The 19,929-nt window shown below is 31.1% G+C and overlaps 2 protein-coding genes across 2 annotated transcripts; one reads left to right on the forward strand and one right to left on the reverse strand.

Moving 5' to 3' along the window:
• Positions 1-497: 497 nt before the first annotated feature.
• Positions 498-1,340, forward strand: LOC112687841 (zinc finger BED domain-containing protein 1-like). Its single transcript, XM_025560789.1, has one exon. It carries the CDS (start codon positions 498-500, stop codon positions 1,338-1,340), a length of 843 nt encoding a protein of 280 aa, XP_025416574.1.
• A 5,953-nt stretch (positions 1,341-7,293) lies between these two features.
• On the reverse strand, positions 7,294-7,641 carry LOC112687835 (histone-lysine N-methyltransferase SETMAR-like). The gene has a single exon (XM_025560783.1). It carries the CDS (start codon positions 7,639-7,641, stop codon positions 7,294-7,296), a length of 348 nt encoding a protein of 115 aa, XP_025416568.1.
• Between the last annotated feature and the right edge of the window lie 12,288 nt (positions 7,642-19,929).

Here is a 19,929-nt window from a genome sequence, read left to right on the forward strand (position 1 = left end):
TTTCTTGCACTTCAGATTGCTGGACCTCCATAGCGCAAGAATCTTACATAACAGTAACTGCTCATATAATTGACTCAAACTGGTGCCCAAAATCGTTTACGTTAACCACCATTGAAATGGATAAACGCCATACTGCGGAAAATCTTGCTGAACAACTACATAATATTTTTCATGAATGGAATATTTCAGAAAAAGTGTTAGCCGTGGTTACTGACAATGCAAAAAATATTGTCAATTCCATTCCATTAATTTCATCAACAAACGAAAAACAAATTTTTAATATTAAATGCGCAGCTCATACCTTACAATTAGCTGTAAATCATGCTCTAAAAATCGAAAGTATAAGTGACATAATCAAACAGTGTAATAAAGTTGTTGGACACTTTAAGCATTCAGCGTTAGCAGTACAATCTCTGGAAAAAAGACAAGAACAAATTGGCTTGTCAAAAACTACATTACTTCAAAGCTGTAAGACTCGGTGGAACTCAGTATATTTGATGTTAGAACGTTTATACTTAAATAGATGTGCTATTTTTAATGTTTTAACAGATAAAAATATTACAAATCGATCATTAGCTGAAAAATTAGAAATAAAAGAAACTGAATGGACATTGATCGATTCACTTATTAAGGTTCTTAAGCCTATCGATATGACCACAACTGTTTTATGTACTGAAAAGCACTCTCCGATTTCGATGATTAGACCAATAATAAAAAAAATTATAGAAAAACATTTATTACCTAGTGATGATGAAGATACTGTCATTCAGAGTTTTAAAAAAACAATAGTGTTAGAACTTGAACGCCGATTCTTTCTCGACTTGAGTCCAACAGAACAAATACTGCCTGAACAAATTGCATCCTTCCTTGATCCTAGGTACAAAGATTTAGAGCATGAGGCGTTATCCACGCGTGAGGAAATTTGCTCGAGAGTAAAAGAAATTTTAAGTATGAGCGACACGATAAATTTGAATGATAAGGTATTGAATAATTTAGGAGACCAGCAAAAATGCCATAGTAATGCTTTGGAATATATTTATAAGACTGAATTTAATGATGATGATGATTTGACGAAACAGTTTGAAAATTATATAGCAGAACCACAATTAAGGTTCACATTGGACCCCAAAGAATGGTGGAAAACTAGATTTTCTAAATATCCTGTAATTGGCGACCTTGCAAAAAAATATTTAACAATTCCTGCAATATCGGTAAGTTCAGAAAGATGTTTTTCGACGGCCGGTAACATCGTTACTCGTAAAAGAGCATCTTTATCACCTGAAAACGTAAATATGCTTGTTTTTTTACACCAGAATAAATATTTATTGAATAAAACATGATAAATATTTAATTATTATTTGAAAATTATTCATAATATGTTTAATAATTGTTTTTGATATGTGATATACCTAACTAATTATTTATTTAAACATTTACCTACTTATTTGTTTTTTTGATTATATGTTTAGTTTAAAATGATATTATTTATTTATGATTTATTTACATAAGTTATTGTTATGCTATATTATTTACATTGATTCTTATTGTTCTGTTTATTATTTAATAAAGTAATCTCATTCTACTTTCATGTAATTCATACCAGTAAAGTTAATACTTTTCTATTAAACAATACTAATACATTGTTTACTCCTATACCTATGCTATTTTTGATTTCATTTTTCCAGCTATCAATTGTACGAACTCAAACACAAATATAATTGTATAAACTTACTGAAATTTGTAACAAAAATTAATTTTTTTTAATACACGTGTATATACTGTATATACACGTGTTTTTTAATTACACGTGTATATACACGTGTATGTTAATTACACGTACTTCGTGTACACGTGTATTTAAATTACACGTTTAAAATCACAGGCACTACTTATAATTGTAACTTGCTCATTGAACAATTGTCGAATGTCTATTTCTGATAAAGTTGTAAGAGACTTTCCCGATTTTTCATTTAGACGTATGACCACTTCCTCCATGCTTTTTCGTTCTTCCAAGACTCCTGATAAGGTTGAATTTATGTCTATAACAGTTACGCGCACAATTCTAGTTTTTGCTTCTAGAATGTTCAAAGTGTTAGTTCTAGCATCGCTTAGTTCCGAGATTTTAGAAATTAGGAATTTAGCATCCTCATCATACACCAAATAGAACCTTGGCACTCTAACTACAGTATTTATGAGTCCTCTTCTTACCCTTGTTGGTTGGTAATTTGAGTCTAAAGAATCAAGGATTTCTCCTTTAACTTGTTCGATTTGATGAAAAATAGATGTTATGTTGATTTTCATCTATTCGCAACATGAATGAACAGACGTCGATGGGTGCTCCCAATTATATTTATTGCAACATATTTCTAATTGTTTATGAAGAACCACGATATCATTATGATTGATATTTAAAGCGGGAATACTCAGAAACGTGACTGATTTAAATTTGTTGCCCACTGGATGTACGGTACCAATCGGTTGATACAAGATTCCTGGTTCAGGTACTGGTTCTATAATGTATCCTATTTTCTCAAATATGATTTTAAAAAGAGTGAAGTGTATTAATCTGTAACAATTTTTTTTACATATATATATTAGGGTAGTCCTTAAAATTGAAGATCAAAATTTAAACTACACCACCTTCTAATTTGAAATTAAACCATAAAAAAATAATATCTGTGTAATTTTATAACGATAGTAAAACCTTAAGATGTGCCTCAAGAGGATTGAAATTTCTTTTAAGAGTGCGTATTTTCGTTTTTTTCATGTACCTCAAAAAATTTGTAATTAATAAAAAAAGTGTACATCATATTATTTAAATAATAAATAATAAATATATATATTTATATATTTTTTTTGTATGTTAAGCCCAACTATTATATACAATAATATTTACAAATGTTAATAGATCTTATTATTCTATGAAAGGTTTCATAAGATTTTTGTGTATCTTCACCTTCTTTTTACCTTTGGAGATTGTAACATTTTCGTTGTAATTTAGTTCTAAAACTTCGTAAGGACCAAGCCATTTGGCATTTAGTTTGCCTTTTCTTGCTTTGTCTTGTATTAAAAATTTTTCTCCTATGTGAATATCAATGAAATGTGCGCTTTGGTCATAGTTTATCTTAGTTTTCTGTTTCTTTTAGATTAGGCGTTCTCGCGCGATCTGGTGGGATTCTCCTAACTTCAGTTTTAGTTCTGACAAACCCACTAGTAGAAATTGGCTATTTAACGTTGAAGTGAATTACACAAAAACAAATTGTTCAAAAGTTCATTAATTATTTTGATCCTATTAGTATTAACTCTTTGCCAAATGATTTAAAAAAATAATCCTAAATGATAATATCAACTTCAAGAAACGTATTAATTATGTTTTTTTAAGTAATTATTTATAATTTATTAGTACCAAGTCTTATAATATTACCTACTATTTATATATATATTCGTTTTTTTGCTTATTTATGTAAGATAATATAATCATAAGTGTACTGTAACTCCCTACACCATTTTATCGTAAAAGCGCAATTTAAAGGCGATTTTTATTGTAATATTTTGTTCTTTAATTTATGCATAATATTGTGTTAATCTAATAAAAAAAAAATCTTGGCTAATACGACAGTTCGCTACTATTACAAACGTCCCGAAACGGTTTCTATGCTAACTCAATTCCGTTGCGTCGGACCTGCGATATTTCTTTATACTTAGCATTGAAAAGTGTTCGTAGTTTTTTATTTTTTTTTTTTGTTGGTTTCTTTTCAACCCCAACAAGACGATGTCCTACGACCAATCCGAGTACCACGTGTCCTTGACGCCAGTTTACGGGTACGATTTCGTGGCCGCCGTCGAGGAGTTCGTGCACTGCTATTACCTGACGCTGGAGTCGGCGCCGCACGACGCGTGGCGCAGATACACGGTCGGTGGCCAGTACATGCACGTGGACGGCGAGGCGACCGACGAAGGCAGCAGCTTCAGGCCCGCGGTCGGCCATCACCAGATCCACTCTAACGTCGTGTACCAGCGGTTCTTCGAGTGCCGGTTCCGCGTCCGGACGATCAACGTGCAGCGCACGCCCGCCGCGTACCTGGCACTGGTCACCGGTGACTTCATCCGCGACCGCAACCCGCCCATCTTGTTCGTCTAATCGTTTCTCGTTGACCGCATACCGGAGATCAATCAGTTCGCCATAAGCAATTCCATCCTGAAGGTGTACACGACCGGCTAAAGCCGAATGTCAACGTGACACCTATGTGTACGTGCGCGTAAATTTTTGATGTTATTTTTTTTTTTTACAGTTAATAAACATCCATATCGATCTTTTTTATTCGCAATGCACCCGACCTTTCGCATCGTGGCCTTTTAACGTGCCGGACCGTGCCCGTATACTACGTTTCCGTCAGTTTGAGTGCGACGTACCCGTTTGATTCGAAAACGAACAGGTTATAAAACATGATTTGTTTGATTATTCGTTTCCGAAACTATTTTCTTAGTGAATTTCTCACTTCAAATTTTTACTACCAACTTCAATATTCTGAGAAAACCTGTGTCGGTTAAAATGTCTGGTTTTTATTATTACTAGGAATTTTATGCGTATACATTTTTTTTTTCAGATAGGTACTTTGTGCAAAAAAAAAAAAAAAGAATAAATGGTATTCGGCAGCAAATCATCACACCTGTAACTGGTAATGACACAAAAAGTGTAATTAATTCTTTAAATGTTTATTATGAGCTCATTTTATCGTACAAACTTTGATTGGTAAACGCAATACTGCAACACTAGGTATCAAAATTAACGCATATTCGTACGGCTGTCTTAAAAAGGACAATGGCCTAAGGACCGATACCCGGATGATTTAAGTGATAAGTAAGTTCAACTAGAATCATGGGCGTAACTTGAAAATTTATTAGGAGGGAAGGGCAAATATATAATAACATATATAACGAAAAGGATGTCCGTGGCCAGGGTTGGACTAGCTCTATAGCTCGGCCCAGGCAAAATAAAATCAAACGACCTCAATGGAACTTTATAAGTAGGTACCTAATCAAATTATTGTTTAACACGTTCACTGCTGATCAACATACGATTTTTCTTTTCTTTATAATTTTATCAGCGTTACGAATAAACAAATAAGTTTGCGTTAGCGTTATCTCCAATTATTGTTAATTAATCGTTTTGTTCTAGTCGTACCTTGATAATTCTAATTTTAGATCTTGTTTTATCCAGTTGAAGTAGGGAAGTTTTATCTGTTGTATTGACGTAAGTCAATTGTGTTTATTACTTTTGATAATAATTTTCACTTGTGAATTGTGACAAGCATAATATTATATCATATTTTGTTATAAATGTTAAAATTACAGTGCGTTGGTTCGATAATTTATCAATTTTAAAACTTTGTTTGGATTTTCATTGAATTTTTTTTTGTGTTTTTTATAACAAATATGGATGAACCAGGACCATCTCGACCAAAACGGAATTATATAAGTCGTGAGTACGAAACACGAATCGAACAAATGCTTTTTGAATCAGATAGTGACGAAAATTTTGACCTAACTGATTCTGGTAGTGAGTATATGGGTGAAAATATTGAGTTTTCTGAAAGTGATGATGAAATTTCGGATATTGAACAAAATATAAATACACAAACTCAGCTTCGTATAACTAATAATGAGACAGAAATTATTTGGGATAATGATGTAAATGAAATGTTTGAATTTCCATTTACTAAGCAAAATGAATTGCTTGTTGAAGTAGAAAATGAAAAAAATCCTATACATTTTTTTTTTCCTTTTTGACGATAGTTTTATAGATCTTTTGGTTTCTCAAACCAATATCTATGCCGAAACTGAGTTTTTACGTATTGGTAGCGCACCGATTTCACGTTTATCACAGTGGAAACCAATAAATAAAAATGAAATGTTAACTTTTATTGCTTTAATAATTGATACTGGTACTATAAGAGTGAACAGGTTGAATGACTACTGGAAAAAATACCACCTCTTCAACTTCACTTGTTTTTTCGAACTATATGAGTCGTGATAGATTTTTGATTTTAATGAGATGTTTTCATTTTGCTCCGAATATTGAGGCTAATCAAGATCAACCACAGGATCGTTTGTATAAAATCAGACCTTTAATCAATCATTTTAATAATAAAATGAATAATATATATTATCCGAAGAAAGAGCTTTCTCTTGATGAATCCATCGTGATGTGGAAGGGGCGTCTTACATTTCGGCAATATATTCAAAATAAGAGGCATAAATATGGAATAAAATTATATATGCTCACAGAACCTCAAGGACTGATTTTGAAATTTGCTGTTTATACAGGAGCATTAGATGAAATAGGAGGGAAAGGCCATGCTACTAAGGTTATGTTACATTTAATGTCTGAAAAGTTTAACAATGGTCACGCACTGTACATGGATAACTTTCGACATTGGCGTCATTAAAAAAAAACATCCCAATTTTCGTCAGCATAGTAACAGATATATCAAATAATGGTCAGCAGTGAACGGGTTAACTGAAAATGTATCTTCGTAACTCAAAAAACAATATATACATAGGTACATTTGAATATTTTCAGATCTAATGTTATACCTTAAATAAAACTAGTTTACGCATAATATATCTTATCTATTATATCTACGAGGCGTGTCCCAAAAATCAGGTCTCCATAATTATAATAATCAAAATCAGTTTTATTTAAAATATGTTTTACATGGGTATATATACAGTACTTATGAGTTATTTTTCCACATAATCGCCATTTACTTGGATGCATTTTTTAAGGCGCACTGGAAGTTTTTGTATACCAGCCTCATAGAAACTCGCCGCCAGCTCCTTATTTAGATATTGGGTGACTTCTGTCTTTACTTCTTCATCTGAACAAATGGTAGTCGAACGGGGCAAGATCTGGGCTGTAAGGGGGATGGGAGATCACATCCCAACCAAACTTTTCCAAGATAGCTTTTGTGTCACAGGCAACGTGGGGCCGGGCGTTGTCATGCAAGAGACAAACCCCCTTAGTCAGCATGCCTCGTCTTCGATTTTGGATTGCTTTGCGAAGTTTTTTCAAAATCTCACAATACGAAGCTGCATTAATGGTTGCCTCAGTTGGCATAAACTCAATTAAAAGAACTCATTTCCTGTCCCAAAAAACAGTAGCCATGATTTTTCGAGCAGACTGCGTCACTTTAAACTTCCTTTTTTTCGGTGAGCGAGAATGTCTCCACTCCAGTGACTGTTGTTTGGACTCAGGGGTGAAATGGTAAACCCATGTTTCATCACCCGTTTCTATGGAGTCAAGAAAAACCTCTCCTTGTTCGGCATAATGAGACAAAATTCTCGAGAAGTCTCAATGCGTTGGCGCTTATGGTCCTCGGTCAACATTTTAGGCACCCACCGAGCACAACATTTGTGATAGCCCATATCATTAAAAAACCTTTGAATGATGCTTTTTGACAACTCAAATCTTTGTTCGAGATCTCGAACCGTCACTCGTCGATCTTCACGAAGCTCTCTTTCAATTTGTTCTTTTAGCTTGTCTGAAATCGAAGGTCTCCCACTTCTTTGTTCATCATGAATTTCCGTCCGACCTCCTGAAAATTCTCTACACCACTTTCTAACATTTTTTAAAGACATGCAACCCGTACCATATGTTTGAAAAAGTTTTCGATTAATGGATATTGGTGTTTCACCCGTTGAATGCAAAAAACGAATTACGGCGCGAAGTTCGCATTGAGCATACACGGAAATAGAGGTAGCGGCGGCCGATATAGAAACATCAATCTTAAACGCGTGTCTGTCGCAAACTAAACTTCGGATCTAGTTGAGCCGCCTCTCGTTGGAAAGGGTACGACCTACACTATACATTGTAGAGACTATACGTATACATATCTTTGTGTTCGGGTGTCATTTTTTTCCCTTGATATTTTGGATGAAGAAAATTTGCTGTTAATAAATATTTATTTAATGCATAATTTTTTCGTTTTTTAAATTTTTTTATTATTGCATCAAATTCTTCAGAGTCGTTTGAAATTTTATTTGTTAAATCCAAATCCAACCATGCTTCAGCAGCATCGGCGATTGGTGAAGTAGATTTTTGACTGATATTAATAAGTTCACATAAAGGATTAAATAACTCAATTGAATCAGATATTTGTTTTAAAAAAATTTTATCAAATAAATATGTATGAACTGTTTCGTTAAAAAGGATAGAACTTATCGCTAATACTTTCTTCATTGATGTAACATTATCTAATACATTTTTAAATGAATCCCTATATGTACACCATCTAGTGTCACAAGGCATTTGAATACGTCGACCTCATTGATTTAACAACTCTTTTTCAGCATCTGGTCCATGAAATGCTTTCAATACAACTTTAGCTTTCTCTACTAATGTTTTTGATACAAGGCCCTTCGCAAGCAAATTGGCAGTATGACTATTGCAGGTCAAATGCCTAATTTTAGTAAGTTCACCCATTTTTATCATATTTGCCGCATTATCACTAATTACTGCGTAAATATGAGTGCTGTGTTTTTCTAAAGCTAAAGATATACATTTGTCCACTATACGAGTATTAGAAAGTTCTATTGCAGTTTCTTTAATACCGGTTAAATCAAAAGACTCTAAAAAAAGTGCTTCGCAATTAGAACTATGCAGTAAACAAGCAACATTTTTTGTATTAGCTGCTTCATTTTTCCAACCATCTATTAGAAGAGCTGAATTTGAATGAAACTTTATAGCTGCACAAAAACTATCCTGTACTTCATTTAAAACGTGAGTTAATAGGGTAGTTCGTGATGGTGGATTATATGCGGGTCTTAATGATTGGCAAAATTTTTTAAAATGCACCGATTCGACTAGAGAAAATGGAATATTGCATCCAAAAAAAACAATTTTCCCAATTTAAAGTTAACTAAATCATATTCAGCATTTGTAATTTTATCATGGTAACGTTGAATAGTACCCTGCTGTTTATTTTTATTTTTTTAGTGTGATGAATGTATCAGAATTTTTTGAAGTAAAACTTTCAGGAGTAAGTATCATAGTATCATTAGAATTAGACATTTCTAATTGTTTTTCACGTGAAGAACTTGCGAGCTGAACATCATTGTCAGTTTCTAATGGAATCGATAAGCATACAGTGGATGTATTTAAACTTAAATTAGGCATAGTAATAGATGAATTTTCATTATTAAATGGATCATCTGGTTCTGAATCCGATTCAAATATATTTATATGTTTACGTTTACCTTGAGTTTGAGTTTCAGATGTTGAACTTGACGCTACTGGTAAGATAGATGAAGATGCTCTACCCATTATTTTTAATACTGGCGGTTCTTCATTACGGATAATTTTAGTAGGAGTAGAATGAGTAGATTTTTTAATTCCTGTTGTAACTGTTTTGAATAATTTTGAAGTATTGCAAGTATTACGGTGCATCAATAAACGTGATTTACTCGTATTGGACAATATTTTTGCACAAAGTAAACATTTTGCTAATTGTTTACCTATGAATTAATAAAATATATATTAGATTTTGTATTATTTTATTTTTTAAGTAATTATTAGATACACTAATTAAAGTTTTTTACCTTTTGCTTCTTCTTTGTGCCGTATATAATTAACATCCCATCCACTATGTGTTGGACGACCAGTCATATTTGTTTATTTGAATTTTTAAATTACTTACAAAATAATAAAATTATATTTAATTATATTCAAAATTGTGTTTGTGTATAACACAATAACGTGCGAACGCGACGATAACAAGACAAAGACTAATAAAATGTAATAATAAAATATAAATAATATACTATACCAGAAGGCAGAAACCTATTTTAATTGTTTATGTTCAATCGAATGACAACAAAAATAAAAATATTGAAAATGTTATAAATATCACAAGTTTTAAGTACAATGGTTTTACTATAAATATGTCTGCGATAAGATATTAATAATTATTAATATATAATAGCACCACAGTTGTCTATTTATAATTTATGTTTCCTTATTTTATTGTTAGTTTAATAAGTTTAATTTGAACTTTAAATATTATAAATGAATTTTTATACAGTATAAAACGTATATAATTTTGTGTTCTATACTAAATGTTTTATACGTTTTATGCGTACTTATAATACGTGTTTTATACTATACCGTATTAAACGTTTCAACCCTGGAAAAAAGTGATTCACTAGAAAGCCTGTCAGTGCTTCAAAATAAAATAAAGCTTCCCAAAGTAGCCTCATTTTTATTTAAAACGTTTTTTTTTTTCATTTTTTTTGATTATACACACAGTTAATGTACACGGGTCGTCATGACGACCATTAAAGGTATTATTCTGATTACTAGTTACAAATCGTATCTATAAAATATTCCTATCAATCTCATAAAAATGAAACTTACTCGTTATATATATGACGTATATACATAAAATATAAAATAAGTAGTAGGATATACTCGTAATTATGGTGGACGCTTTTATTATCTATTTTAACTTACATAGATATTTTGATACTAACGATTAGGTCGAAATAAAATCAAACCAATCATATTTTTAGTTATAATGCAGACTGGCTAAACACAAAAATTTCCAAATATAGTATATACATATTTTCCGAACACATAAGCAGGTAAATTTTTAAAATTATATTAGTCATAAGAAAAATTAATATATTATTTAAAAATAATATAGGTTCTATACGTAATTATACGTATACTTATAATATATAATATAAATATGTTATAAAAGATCTATTAATTAGTAGGTCTCATTAACCAACGAATCATATTGTATACATGATATAATTAAATTATTCCCGTTTAAACGCCAGTGTACGGTTTATCTTCATAAACCTTTTTTCTGATCAAATATTTATATGTTACTAATGATTTCAATATCATTTTTTTTTTTTAAATTTCTTTTTTTTTGATATCTTACCAACTGATTATAAATCAATTACATTCTCTACAACTCAAATTATCTTACATCGCCATGAAACTTAAGGAAAATGAAATAATTTTAAACTTGTTCGATAAATTAATGTACCCATAAATTGTGTTCGAAATATTTTAATCAAAGATATTATTGTTTTACAATTTGAACAACTTTTGTTACTGAAATCATTCATTGAAACGGCAAAAAAATTATAGTTCTCTATTACAATATTCTGGTTAACTTCCCAAACGTAAGTTTATAGTTTAAATTTGCAAACAAAAATAAATGCATTTTTAATGACGACCATTGTTGAATAATATCGTGAAATCCAAAAAAATCGACAATCCAATAGATTCAAAAATACTGCACATCCGCACATCGATAGAAAGATTATTGGACTTTAGTTGTGGTTTATATAATATGTTTATAATATGCATAAAATAATATTAATCTTAATATCTTTACAATGATTATGAATAAAAAACAAAATATAATGTATTTATTATTGAACGATTTTAATACACTTCTTATAAACTATAGACAATTGCGATGGCTTTAAATTTGTTTCTATACATTTTTCAAACGATGTTTATACAATTTTAATAAATACCGATGGCGATGCATTTTATTGAGTTATAGAACAAATCGACATGAAATTCTCGTTCAAATATATGATGTCTTATTCGCTAATAGAAGAATCGGATGACCATCACTACGTTTTTATATAAAAATAAATAAAAAATATCTTCTCAGAATCTATAGTAAAAAAAAATCATTCATAGAACTAATTACTATAAATTATTTATAATGTTTGCACTTATTGAGCGCTTCGTTAACTAGGCCAAGGGCGTTTTGATTTCATTAATTTAACTTCTATGTTATAAGTGCACGGGTATTAGAACGTTTACATACAAATGTATTTAATAATGGTAACTGAAGATAGATGCGATGGTTGCAAATGGTGTAAAATTATTTAGTAATTTTAATTAAAAAACGGTTTAACCTTATAGCTGCAGTGCGTTCGTTTTAAAAAATAATGTGTTATTATTTGTTAAATCATATATATTTATAAGCCGTTTTACAATCCCATACACACTGCCGGAATGGCTCCATTCCTCTTCCTCATATGACTGTATATGTTCGCTTGAAAATTTCCGTACTTATACTTTAATGGAAGGTTATCAATGCGGAGAAAAGGCGGAAGCAAGTAACCAGCTGACAGGTACAAAGAGATGGATATACAAAGATTTGATTATATGAGAGTGGACTGTATTATACATAAAGCAATGAAAAACAATTTAAATTACATACATTATCTCTTAAAGCTAAGGAGAAACGAGTGGATGCTTAACCTAACCTAACAAACAAAAAAAAACAAAAAAACCAAAATTGTTATAAGCATCTGACCTTGAATGAGTGGTGGAATACAATATGGCACAGGAAACAATAGCGATGACCGATGATTGGCGTAAGTACAAATAACAGGTGGCGAATGGTGCACACACAGTAGTAAACGAGACGTCACATTCGGGGAGGACTTCGTCTTATAGACGGCAAACGAGAGTCGGCGGCGGCAAGTGGCGCACGGCGACAAACGAACTCGTAAGCGAAATATTCGAATAACTGTGGCTCGTGGACGGCGAACGATAGTTAGGATTACCATACGTCCGGATTTCGTCCGAACAGTCCGGATTTCAAACATCTGTCCGGATTGGCCTACGGATTTGAAAAATGTCCGGATTTTACAAAGATAATCGTTTAACATGGTTATATTGATACAAAATATTATATCAGGTGACAGATTTTCGTATTCACTCTGTATAAATGTATAATATGTAATTTATTATTTTTTTTTTTTTTATATCATATTTGATTTGTTTTAACATATTTAACCTGATAACTCTTATGTAGACATTTTATTCATAGAACTAAGTAAAATTGTACTAATAAAATAACAATATTGTTTATTTTCAATTTTTACCTCCCCCTCTCCCGTGAAACGGAACTGATGTCCGGATTTGGTCAAAAATATTATGGTAACCCTAACGATAGTTGACGACGGCGAGTGGCGTACGATGACACACGAACTTGTAATAATGTTTGAGTCGATTCAACATGTATACGATGACGGAATTCGGCACAAAAAAAGGGACACAACACAACAATTTGTTAACAAAACCACGCGCACGTACGTTCGACCACGAGTGAAAAAGTTGTCGGAGCCGGTTATCACGGTAGATAAGACGATTACGACGGTGGTCAACAACGATGCGATATCGCGCGCATGATAAGCAGTAAAAGGGACCATACACGAAACGATCTATCGTCAAACTTGTCGTCAAACCAATCGGCCGATCTGTTGTCAAACATGACGCAGTCCACACACTAAATGATTAGTTTGACGATATCTAACCTAACTTTTTAGTTGGTGAAGTTTGTTTTATTTGTTTATATTGTGATAATGTGATATGGTTTATATCGCAATTGAAAATCGAAATATTATTCGAGTGGTTGCATTTTATAGTTTATAGAATTTTTTAATTTTCGCTTTGTATATTTTTGCACACAATGAACAAAATAGATCGAAAGAGGAAATAATTGCTGACAACTGCTCTTGTTTTATCTGTAGATGATGATGACGATACACAAAAAAAGAGGAAACGGTCAAAACAGTGGCTTTTAGAACGTCGAAAATATTCGCATATGAATTTTCTACGTGAATTGCAGTTCTGTGTCATCATCTAAACTGGATATTCCCACTCTGCCACTCTCATATTCCGTAGTAAAAGACAATAAGTCATAGTACCATAACGTTGGTACGTACATTTCATCAGCAGACAAGCCGGTAGTTTTTGATTTCAAAACTTTGTTTAGCTCTCTTCTAAATGCAGTCCGTAGGTTGTTTATTTTACGTTTTACAAAAGCTGCATTAGCATCTTTAAATTTTTCTTGACACACCTTTAACAAGTCTTCGATACCTAAGTTCCTCAAATGTTTATTTTTGGATACATTACTTTTGGTATTCCACAAAGATTGGATGACGTTTGTAGGTTTCTAAAAACTCAGTCACAAATGGTTTGTTTTGATCCATTTTATAGCGGTACGTAAATGGAATATTAAAATATAACGTCTACATACACTATACATATTGAAGATTTTATTTTAAATTCTGTTGAAATCGGCACTGAAGGCTTAAATAGTTTTATTGAGTATAAAGAAAAAACTGGGCTATTTAAAATTTTATTTGAAAAACAAGGTCTATCAGCAACTGCATTTTTGTCTTTTACTAAAAATAAGCATCCAGAATTACAAGGATTGGTAAATAAATTACTTACCAGCTTAACTTAACCAGCATCAACTGGGCAATTAGAAAGAGTGTTTTATAATTGGTCATATATTCATAATTCTCTTCGGAACCGCCTGAATCCAGAAAACTATTGAGTACTTACTACTCACTTAAATTAAATGAAAAAACTCAAAGTTCATCCACTGAATATTAATTTAACTATTATTTAATAGTCAATGACTTAATGTTAATATTTTAATTAAATAACTTGTACATGGGTAATTGTTTTTTTTTATGTATTAAATAATAAAGCACACAAGTATAAAATTTAATAGAAAAAGACTTATTTTTTATGCATACAAATAGTCCATATTATTAACTTGGCAACTGCAAATTTTACTTAAGAATATGAATATAAAAATATATTATATTGATATATTCTGTCTGTAGCAATATTTTTTATTATTTTCTTTTTAGATAGGTATTGATTCAAAAGAGTGGAAAAAGAAAACAGCAAACAAAAAGATATTTTTAATTTTTATAATTTATAATTTATATATTATACATAATTTTTAACTACCTAATATATTTTTAGTTTTTAGTTTTTACTAAGTATAAAATAGTAAGTATTTTTAATTTTTTAATAGTGAATTTTAAAATCAAAACATATTATACGTTTTAGTCATTTTATACGTTTTATACGTGGGGTATTGTACGTGTAACGTATTAAACGTTTTATACGCGTATATTACCAACCCTGCTTTTTTCCCTATATATCACTATTTTTCAATCAACTCACCTTTTTTTACTATATCCTAAGTTCCTCACTTTTCTCACTATTATTCTCTATAATTTAAAAAAATGTTATAATCCCCTACATTCCTTTAAAATTGTTGAAATATTGAAAAAGTATTATCCACATTCATTGTTAAACTTATTTTGAATACTTTAGTATATATGAAAATAAATATTTTTATTATAAAATTTATTGAGATTTTAACTGTTTCATAGTGAGACGCGCATTAATGTTATCAATGTTCGAGTAAATGCAGCAACCTACGCATTCACGTTATTATTTATATGATTTTTATTTTAATTCCCCATGAATTAGATTAGGTTAGTTAGGTTATAACCTATTATTAGGTTTCGTTTATAGATGTATTATATCGATATTTGTTTGCATAATGTGTGTGCTGTTTATAATGTATAGAAAGTGTTTTAATCATTATCCACATAGTAGATAATATATATTTATAGATTTTACTATGCACATTTATATAAAATATGATATTTACTATTTTTGGCCATTTGGGTTCTAGTAACATATTAAATTATTTTGACTCTAGCTGTACACCGTGCAATACGTCCATTACTCGTAAGTATATGCATTTTAATTATTTCTATCTCGCTAACGCATTTATAAAAATAGTCACATTTTTCTGTTAAACAAAAATACACTAATCGTTATATTAATAATAATATTAATACATAATTATGTATTTTAAAAGTGCGGTCGGAACACTAAAAATGATACAACATACTCGATCGTTATAAGTTGTTCCAGTCGTTAAAGTACCATTCAACTCATCAAATTTTCTTAGGCATTAATTATTATGTTCACTATAACAAAAAAAATGATACCACTTAAATTCGTTTGCGACTATTCATTCGCTAATTACGATGATTCCAATTAGCAGTTATATCAATCGCAAGATTTCTTTTCATTTGATTTATTTAAATAATTTAATGTAGATACTACATTTTTGACTTTATACATTTCTTCATTTCGTTGATTTTTCGTCTCTTCATATAGTGTTTTATACTTATTTTTTAATTCACATGAATACATCTCTTGGTCATTTTTTATGTTTTTTTTCCATAGTCGCGACATATAATTTTTGTACATTAATTTCCGTTTTGGCACATTTTAGTTCCTCAGTCAATACATTAATATTCTCCTTTAATTTCTCGTTTTCTTTTCTACATTCACACAATTGATCACGCAATTGATCACGCAATTTACTAATATCCTCTTCATTAGTTTTTTTGTTAATACATAATTTTTTAATCTCGCAATTTCACTCCTTTAACTTTGATTAAATAACAATAAAAGACTATATTACTATATTTCTTATTAAAAACCACAATATTTGTAGGCATATCATTTTGGTAATATTTATTTTAATTGTATTATAGAATAGCTCTTTGCTGGTACATTATCCAACGTCATGACAGAAAAAAAAAAGTTTGAAAATGCAGCTGAAAGCTATATAACATACATACAATGTGTATATTATACACTGTACAATATACATAATTTAAACTAATCTAGAAAATAATTATTAAGTGTGTTTTGGAAAACTAGAATTTTATTTACTTTAGTATTGCACAGTTCTTGTTGTGTGCAATTTAATACTTTTTCATAATCTTTAATATTTGATATTAGAACGTTTTCCTTACATTTCTAACATTTTAATTCAGACTTCACATGATTTATAACATTGTGAAGTTCACTGGCTTTTAGTTCTCATTTATATTCCATTATCGAATATTTATTAATTTTTTCCATTTGTTCTTGTAACCGATTATTCAACACCTGCCAGTTACAATTTTCAGTTAGTTTCGAACACGTTGACATTTCATGATTTATTTGTAATTCATCTCCATCAGTATCCATTTCAAGTGATTCTAGATGCTTTTCGAAATTGTATAAATTCTCTTTTTCGCTAGATATAATATTTTTAAAATCATATTCCATTTCCTCAAAATAAATCTAGGTGCATTAAAACAAATGTAAATGAATCGGTTATGAATAATATTTGAATGGTATAAATTTAATTTACTTACAATTTGAGATGAATGCATATTATAATATTGATGTGTGGTATATTCGATTCGGTTAAAATTTATAATTATACAATAAAAGTTACGATTTATTGATAGTTGAAACAAAGTCGGTGCGCTGGTAATCATAGACTTCCTTATTACAATATTTGATTTTGAAATTTATATTTTACTATAAATATAAATATGAGACAAAATGGCATACATGTTTTTTATCATTTTTAAATTATATCGATACTAGTCATAATTTTAAACTAAAAATCATGATTAAGCAAAGGAAATATATTTACAAAGTTTATTAAGATTACTGGAAATACTTACAAAATCTAAACAATAAGTAAAACTAAAAGTAATTAATGTTTAATTTTTTTTAAGTCTAGACTAATATACACCATATATATTAGATAGTATAGGTATTATTAGCGTATATTTGATAAGTTAATTGAAAATACCGCTGTGCGGTGGCGGTAAAATCGAGCATGCTGCGGTTTTTATAATTATCGCAGCGGCTATATTTTACCGCGGCCGAATTACCGCTGCAGTGTGCGGACTCCCATTAAGGTCCGCTCAAACCGAAGCGGTAGTGGTGGCGGTAGCTGCAGCTGTATTTATCGCTTTTTAAATACCGCTGATCTAACCTAACCGGAGAGCAAAATATCTCGCCGAAAATTACTAGTCGACATTGTGACACCCATGCGCGTGCATGTATTTTATTTATTATTATATTTTTATTTATTAATATTAATATTTTAAAGTACAAAATAACAAATTAAAAATATAATTTTTTTTTCTCGTATTCTTGAATTCTGGATGTGTCATATTATATATGATGGAATATTCTTTAACAATAGCTATTAACTGTTCAACTTTATTGGTCATTTTTATTATAAATAATAAATTTCAAACAAGATAATCATACATTCAAACACCACGACGTTAGATTCAACTGCAAGGTATAAACTGCAAAGTGAACGATTACAATAAATAGATATGTGTTTGTCAAAATATATCATACAATGTAATGATAAGCTTTCTATAGATATTAATATATTAATAATAAAATGTAGATAACTCATAGTTAAGAATTTACAACTGATTATCGCAGCGGTAAGCGAAAAATATAGTGTCTGCAGCGAAAAATAAAAATATTGCGCTCAATCTTGCGGTAACATTTTTGCCGTGGTATTAATTTCGCAATAGTGCGCTCGTATTAAAACGTATAAACATTAAATCTCGTTGCCGCTACTGCCACAGCTACCGCTTCGGTTTGAGCGGACTTTTGACGTGTGTACAAATTTAACGCCACCGCAACCGCGGCAGTGTATGGGGACTTAAACGTTTTTAAAAAGTTGTTTGATTGTTTACTTGATTGATTGATTTGTTTTAGGTCTTAAGTATAGAAATGAGCATTTGAGAGTTTTACAAACACAAAATATTGTTCTATTATTTTAAGAATAAAATCAACTATAAAATGTATTGCCCATATCCGATGTTGATTTATGGTTTATGTAATACGAGTATATAGTTTATAATATAAACTACAAATAATATAATATATACATTATATTATAATGATATATTTGATTCAAAAAATTTCACCTTTAAAAATTAAATCGTACGTTACGAAATATTAGAAACGCTTTAATAGAAAATAAACACTCATAAACTAACCTGGCACGATAACGTTTGCATTCTACGTTGGCCAGGTTGCTTCCAAAACCGCACATTTTTCATGGATTAAAATCACACACTTCTGATTTTCACCTGAAAATAAGATAGGAAAAACCGCACACATTTTTTTGATTATAAAAACTATTTTATCAATCGATAAAATTTTACAGATTGTATTTTTTCTAAATAATGAACTAAAATATTAATATTATAATATTGCTTGATATCGATTGCCAATATTCAGAGGTGCCAAGTTTTGAAAATGTCATGCAGGGCTCATTATTTTATATGCGTATGTACAGTTTAAACCAAATCTTACCATATGGCTCCTATTTTTTATTTATTTTATTTCATTATTTAATGAACACGGATAATAACGCAGTTGACAACGAATAACGTAAAAATATATTTATAGAAAAATAATGTGCGGAGATACCTTTTAAGGTACCAATCATATCAAATCATTCCGATACCAAATACGATACAATACGAAACAATAGGCACAACAAATATAATCTTGGTGAAATCTGTCAGTAAAAAATTACTAATTAAAATAAACATTAGAGTGTGCGGTTTTCAGCCTTAAAATGTTTGCGGTTCTTGCCTACGAACCTTTTTAGAGTCAAAATCGAAAGTTTATGGTTTTCGGATTCAACGGTTGGCCACTGCGTTTCCTTACCAACCAGTACCCTAACCGTTGCGCATCTGTGGCCGGGCAGTGGTTACTTGGTGACGACTGTCGACGCACGTGTGTACAACGGTAGAAATATTCAATGCGAGGTAACGTGAAATCCAACAAAAGGCAACCGACCGAAAACGGAAATAAAGAAATTCAAACAAATCGGAAACAAACGGCAAAAGGAACGAAAACAATGACGTGCACGACAGAAAGCCTTTACCAGTTGGAGTTCGAGGTGAAATCCATAGCGCGATGCGACCGGTTCGAGAATGCCGGCAGCGGCACGGTCGTCACCGTCCAGTTCCTCAGTTACCCGGAGCAGACGGTGTGCGAGATCCCTAACGTGACCAGGCAGGCGGACGGCGGTACGGAGGCGGCTAGGTCTGGCGTGATGGCCGTGGGCAAGGGCAAGATGTACACGTTCGCCATGCGTGGTGGCGGCGGCGGAGGTGGTGGTGGGAGCTGTGGCGTTAGCGGCGGTGGGAGCTGTGGCGTTAGCGGCG

Source organism: Sipha flava, unplaced genomic scaffold (genome assembly GCF_003268045.1).
Source record: "Sipha flava isolate LNK unplaced genomic scaffold, YSA_version1 367_pilon_pilon, whole genome shotgun sequence".
NCBI classification, from domain to species: domain Eukaryota; kingdom Metazoa; phylum Arthropoda; class Insecta; order Hemiptera; family Aphididae; genus Sipha; species Sipha flava.

Coding starts and splice junctions, on each gene's coding strand:
- LOC112687841 (XM_025560789.1), top strand. CDS start 498: ATGTTAGAACGTTTATACTTAAATAGATGTGCTATTTTTAATGTTTTA.
- LOC112687835 (XM_025560783.1), bottom strand. CDS start 7,641: ATGTCTTTAAAAAATGTTAGAAAGTGGTGTAGAGAATTTTCAGGAGGT.